This window comes from Brassica napus, chromosome C4 (genome assembly GCF_020379485.1).
Source record: "Brassica napus cultivar Da-Ae chromosome C4, Da-Ae, whole genome shotgun sequence".
Lineage (NCBI taxonomy): Eukaryota > Viridiplantae > Streptophyta > Magnoliopsida > Brassicales > Brassicaceae > Brassica > Brassica napus.
The window spans coordinates 41,267,302-41,273,945 of record NC_063447.1 but is presented as its reverse complement, the minus strand read 5'-3'; the positions used below and the strand labels follow the sequence as shown (position 1 = coordinate 41,273,945).

Genomic DNA, 6,644 nt, shown 5'->3' with positions numbered 1-6,644 from the left:
GTAACATAGTATTTCAATAATAGTCATTACATAAATATATATATATATATACATATTTATATTTATATATAAGTGTTATACATTGTACAATAAATATAATAACAAAAATAATTATCAAAAATGTTCAAAATATATGTTATAATGCTTAACACTAATGGTTAACAACAAAATTAAACCGATTATAATATAAATTATTAACAAGATAAATTACAGAAAGCAATTATAATTAAATTAATTAAGCTATACAAGAAGGAGTAATATGATCAAAACATATTTATAGTTGTTAATTATTATATATCTATCATTTTCTCTATCAAAATTTTGTAGAAACGTCATAATTTCATAAATTGCAAAACAATGAACTTTAAAATTTAGATTAAAAGGTGAAAAATTATGAAACTATAACAATTTAAATCAAATTGGATTACGTATCGGTAATTCATCAGTTCAATCGGTTAGTCTAGAGGTGTAGTGATTTTTTTAAATATGATATTTTCAAACCTAAATCGAATTATCAAATTAACCGGTTTGACCACGGGTTCGGGTCGAATTTAAAAACCATTGATTAAAATGCAAAGTATTCTAAATAAAATTCTTACAAATTAACAAAATATTTGTTAAGTCATTAGTGAAATTTTTTGTCATAAAATAAAATTTAGTTGTAAAACATATCTAGTTGGATTTGGGTCAAGATCTAGTTGCTTTTAAAACATATCAAGATCTGGTTGTTTTAAAACATATAAAGAGATTTGAAGATGTAAAAAATGTTCCAACACTTTTATGATCACATACTCTAAAAATATAATGGCAAACAATTGTGTACGCTGTACTTGGAGTCATACACCCAGTTGTCCATTTGATTAACATAGTTTTGATCGAGCGAGTAAAATAAAAAATCGTCCTGGTACATATCTTACCATTGAAGTAACTCATCGTATGTGCATACGTCATTATCAAATATATAACCCAAAACCTTCTCTCTCTCTCTAGAGCCCTCCATCGATATTTCTTCTTTGATAAGTCGGAAGGATAATTCGTTCCTACCAATCTAATATAATCTTCGTGTTCTGTCTGATTGGATATTTTGTTTAGTTATAATTCGCCTTCGCCGCAAACCCTCATCAATTTCAGAAATTGAGGTATGATTCGATCAATCATCTTTTCGTGATTCGAAATTGAATATTCGCTGGATGTAAAAAACCTTTATTTGTTATTGGTCGATCCTTCTCCTGCTGATCCATGTCCCTTGGCGATGCTAGTTTAGAGTGATCTCATCTCATCTGGAAGAAGAATGAAAGTCTCTGTAATCTGGAGAGGAAACAAATACACCATCGAGATCGATCCCAAGGCTAATCTTCAGGATTTGGGTTATGAGTTGAGAAAGTTAACGGGCGTTACGGCGGAGACGCTCCGTCTGATCGTCCCTCGGTTAAATGAAAAAGGCTCAAACTTGATACTTCCCTTTTCCGACGAGCACTTGAGCTTGACCTTGCACGAATATTCCATCGTTGAGGTTTGCATCATGATTCCTGACAAAAATGTTCTTTTGTCTGATAAAATTTGTGTGTTTTGTAATTCTTCTTTCTTTGGTTTTAGGGCAAAACTATCAGAATGATGGGAGTGACTGAAGAAGAGGTCAGTGGAGTTCAAAAAGATGCAATGCCCGACATGAGAATACTTGGCTTCGAGGACGAGGAGAGAAGGCTTAGGCTAAAGAAGTTCTCCAGCACTTCGATCAAGCTCCCACAGGGTCCTTACATCTTCTGCGGCTTCCGCACTCTTCAACTCCCTGGTGTAGAGGTTAGTCACTATGAACTTGTTTCTTGATAATTTGGAAATTAAAGTGACCACCCCCCCGAGATGTTTGTTCTTGTAGTTAAACCCTCCTCCTGCTGATGCTTTGAAGAGAATGCACATGCTTGCATCCGACCCTGGTATTATCGCTATTATGAACAAGGTTGTTATTTATATTATTGTTATATATAAACTTTATTCTTGCAAAAACCGGATACAATATACTAATCAGTTTCGTTATTGTATTCTATAGCATCGTTGGAGAGTAGGGATTATGACCGAACTTGCTCCTGTTGGTTATGTTGGTGTTAGTCCTAAATGTCTTCTTGGCTTTAACAAGGTACGCATTCACTTCTTGTGTGTTCTTGCTTTGAGTTTCTCAAATGTTGTTGCTTTGGCTGATAGAATCAAGGAGAAGAGATCTCTTTACGTCTTCGGACTGATGATCTAAAGGGATTCAGGAAGTACCAGAGCATCAAAAAGACACTACTCCATGAGCTGGTAAGTTCATCACTCCGCAGCTAAGATCTGAATATTTCTGCTCTAACTCTGAATATTTGAGAGCTAATAGTTTATATGAATCAAAATGTCAGGCTCACATGGTATACACGGAGCATGATGAAAACTTTTATGCTCTCGATAGTCAGGTAATATTTATATAAAATGGGTGAATGCTATCTCAGTTTTAGTTTGTTGAAGATTTTTACAAATGAATGTGTTTGTGTGACAGTTGAACAAAGAAGCTGAAAGCTTAGATTGGACTAAATCAAGGGGTCACACTTTGAATGGAGCGAAAGGTAAAAAGGACTTCGATGATGAAGAGGACTTCTTTGATAATGAAAACTTTGGTCAGAGACTTGGTGGAAATCAATACGATCATCTGGGAAATGCTCGTCAATCGTCTGTTGCTGCTGCTTATCGCCGTCTCTCCCAGACTACTGACGTTGGTGCTTCGAAACTGAGAGAGGAACCTGATCCTGATGACTCTGTTGAGGTTCGAGACGAGAATAAACAGCCAATTCAACATGAAGCTCACTCTGATTCTAGGAGTGAGTTTGAGCCTGATCCTGACGACACCACTGAAGATGCATCAACACCAGATCATCACTCGGGATCGCTTGAAATCGCCAGTGGTGTTGCCCATCCTGCTGAACCTGATCCGGATGATGTGGAAACACGCACAAGTATAGCGAAAGTTGAAAACATGGTAATGTCAAATGACACAGTCATGTCGGATGGTAATTTGAATAGACCTCCTGGAGAAACCATTGCAGATGAAACAATCATTAGGATAAATGAGCCAGATCCAGATGATATGGAGATTCAGAGGATCCAAGACTCTGTTACCATCGTTTCTAACCGTCTCACGAAAGCTATAAATGCCTTGAAAACTGGAGCCAGCTCCGGTGAAGCAACCAATGTGCTACAAATGCTTCTTAAAATAGTGAGGTACACTCACTCTTGGAAACTTTCAAGCGTGTTTACAGATTAAAGTCCGTTGTTATGTGAATGAAGATACTGATTTCTCTTTCTTTTTTTTCGTTTGGTTCAGGAACATCATTGAGCAACCAAATGAAATGAAATTCAAAAGGCTGCGTAAGGTATGTAGACTCAATAGGTTTCTGATGCAGCATACTTCTTTATTTGAGTTAATATATCAAACGTCTGATATGTTCGTCTACATGAATGCCATTTCAGGGAAACCGTGCAATTAAGCGCAAGATACTCAACTTCGCAGGTTTTTTTCCTTCTCCATCTTCTGATCACTGATTGTGTATGAATATGTGTGTGTTAAACCGGGATTGTTTTGCAGCTGCGGTAGAGATCCTTTCCGTGGTTGGCTTTGGGGAAGAGATTGTATCGGAAGGCACAGGAGCACAAGAACCATATTTGGTACTGAAACGCAATGACCCAGGCCTCTTGTGGATTGCCAAGTCCATGATTGAATCACACACCACAGGTTCCTAGATATTTTGTATATTCCGTCATCTCTCTTATTAAAAACTGTCCTAAATGTAAGATTTGAGACTGATTATATAAGAAGCGTGGTTCTGTAACACTATATAGAAACATAACATTTTCTCTAATGGAGTGTGAATCTGTTGATTATAAAACATCTCTGTTATTAAAAGAGAAGTAACCATTAAAAAATACCCCTAAATTTTCTAATTTATTTATAATTCCATGCGACTGAAAATTAAAGTAAACTACATATTTTAATGTTTGTCTTTTCCAGTTAAATTAATAAGTTTTACTTCAAATTTAAACTTAATGTCATTAAATAAACATACCTATTTTAATGCTTGTCTTTTCCAGTTAAATTAATGAGTTTTATTTAATCAAATTTAAACTTAATGTCATTAAATGAACCTAAAAATACATCATATTTAACGTATCTTATTACGTACGAATACGGCCCAATAATGAACTTGACTTTTGTTTTTACGAAAACATGAATCACTGGACGTATGTAATATTTAAAATATATTAACTACAATATAACAAATGCATATAACCTACCTATACTTTAGTTTGAAATGATCATGTTCAAGTTTTATATAGTCAACTTACATCATGCATCGATCGATGTACAATATTCAAACCACCTATAGTTTTCGTTTTCTTTATAGGATGTATCAACCAACCAATCATCCCATTGATTTTCTAAGCTTTATAAAAAACAAATCAATAAATACAAACTCAAAATCCAATATCTTCTATTAATCAAAACAGAATATCTTCAATGTCGTATCTTTAATGTACCTATTAAATATAAAAACTGTAACCATAATTACACTAATTATAAGAATATATTTGATTCCAACCAATTGATCTATTACTTCGGTAATTAATTTTCTTGCAGAATAGGAAACAATAAATTTAAAATTTATAAGAATATAAAGATATAGAGATTCCAACCAATTGCATATATTTGCGTATGATTTCCGCATAATAAGCTTCAAATTGAACATTGAAAAAGATAGAGAGATTTTTTTTAATCTTTTACCGACACAAACTTAAACAAAACGAAGAGTTAAATGTTTTTTTTTTTGTTACACTTTCCGGAAAAAAACGGTTACAACATCGGCTTTCATAATATGGCATTTTAACATATTAATGTTATGGACATTTAATAATTATCTTGACGAAAAACAAAGACTATAAATAATTTATTATTAATAAAATTATGAAATTATTTACAATTTGATGACTAATTCATCGTCCTTTTTTATATGTTAAATTTTTCATAGAAGTTTAAAAAATATTTTATTTTCTTTAAACATGTATAACTAATTTATAATATTTTATGCCATACTAAGTCATAATATAATATTTTTTCATATTTTACATTAATAACCATTGTTTTTATATATCGTGTACAATTCTCTAATTACGTCTTTTTGTTCAATTTTTTATATGATATCGAATATTCATCGTAAATAGATGGTTTAAGATGCCAAAAAAATTATTACTTGGTGAATATAATACATCAAATATTATAAATACATTATTTAGTTAAATAAATAACCAAAAACCGAAAATTCAAATCCGCACTCGCGCGCGGATCAGGGTCTAGTAACAATTATATGGAAAAAATGTGGAGAGATGAAACTGATGCAATTCCTCAAATCAATAGCCATACTTACTTCCTTAGGATGACTCGTATTAGGGCCGGACACTTCAGTTAAAATTTTGGTTTAGTCCGGGTTCAATTTGGTTTGGTTAAGTTGATTTAGTTCTAATAAAACTCTTTAACAATGTTTAATCTAAATTTATTCTGGTTCAGTTCGGAATAGTTTTATTTCGTTTTGATTTTAATTTAGTTGAAAATTTTATTTATAATTTTAGTTATTAATTAAAAACAAAATTTTATATTCAATCGTTCAGAAAAGAAATTCTTGGAGAACTATAAAACAACACTCATGTTAAAACTAAAAATTATTCAAAGATAAAAATAATCTATCATCACATTTTTAGATACCATAAAAAGTTAAGACAAAATAGCAAAAACTATTTTTCTAAAATAACATTTTTAAAAGATAACATTATTATATTACTCCAAACTCTAAACTTTATTTCAATCTGCACAACTTAAATACTAAACTATACATTTTAATCGCTAAATATTAAACTTAAATCTAATGGTTTTTTAATTTTTTTGATAAATGCTATGAATTTTTACTTGGCTATTTTGAAACAAAAATGTATTTTAGTGTTATCATAAGATATTTCTCATGATAATATTTTCATATAGTATTATCATAAAATGTTACGGTGATTCAATAATTTTTATATAAATTATATTTAAATAAAATAAATATTTATTACTTTGTTATCATAAAAATAATTAATTTTATGTTAAAAATAAGAAGATTGTTTTTCAAACCTAACCACTTGACTTCTAAAACATAAGAGTTATTTACATTACCCTCTATAATGTTCCCTCCTTGTTAAATATGAATAAGACTTACCAGAGTCAGTCTATGTTTTCGATTTCTTGTTTTGTTTTGTTGGTTTCTTTTGTCCTAGAGGAGAGATTGGACATGAAGATTTGAGGAGTTCTAATTCTCTTTGTGATTGGATTTGCGTGAAATGTGGTTTCCAGAATTGAGGTGATGATGGTTCATAAGGCTTTGATCATCTGTTGATCGCTGATGCACGGACCCGATCTTGTGTTTTTTTCTTTCTTTTTCACTTATTTGTCATTTCTGTTGCAAGCTTTCGATCTTGTGTTATTTTGGATCATCTTGTTATCCTTTTCCTATATTCTGATCTTTCTTTCGTCTCTCTTATCCTTGGTTTTGTGGTGTTTGGATCCTCCTTTCGCCTCTCTTATCTTACCACGGATT

The 6,644-nt window shown here is 31.7% G+C and overlaps 1 protein-coding gene across 2 annotated transcripts; it reads left to right on the top strand.

Moving 5' to 3' along the window:
• The first annotated feature begins 897 nt into the window (after positions 1-897).
• Positions 898-3,881, top strand: LOC106390793. Of its 2 annotated transcripts, none has more exons than XM_048754732.1 (11): positions 898-1,139; positions 1,265-1,513; positions 1,597-1,800; positions 1,877-1,957; positions 2,048-2,134; positions 2,200-2,295; positions 2,388-2,441; positions 2,525-3,243; positions 3,347-3,395; positions 3,493-3,532; positions 3,608-3,881. In XM_048754732.1, the coding sequence occupies exons 2-11, from the start codon at positions 1,292-1,294 to the stop codon at positions 3,760-3,762; spliced, it is 1,707 nt and encodes a 568-aa protein (XP_048610689.1). In that variant the 5' UTR covers positions 898-1,139; positions 1,265-1,291; the 3' UTR covers positions 3,763-3,881. The 2 variants fall into 2 exon arrangements, with proteins under 2 accessions (XP_048610689.1, XP_048610688.1); XM_048754731.1 differs by having other exon boundaries at positions 939-1,139; positions 1,260-1,513.
• The last annotated feature ends 2,763 nt before the right edge of the window (positions 3,882-6,644 follow it).

Excerpts from the sequence above, each read along its gene's own strand:
- LOC106390793 (XM_048754732.1), top strand. The coding sequence starts at position 1,292 with ATGAAAGTCTCTGTAATCTGGAGAGGAAACAAATACACCATCGAGATC. Across the intron at positions 1,514-1,596 it reads ACGAATATTCCATCGTTGAG|GGCAAAACTATCAGAATGAT; the intron begins GTTTGCATCATG and ends CTTTGGTTTTAG. Across the intron at positions 2,296-2,387 it reads AGACACTACTCCATGAGCTG|GCTCACATGGTATACACGGA; the intron begins GTAAGTTCATCA and ends TCAAAATGTCAG.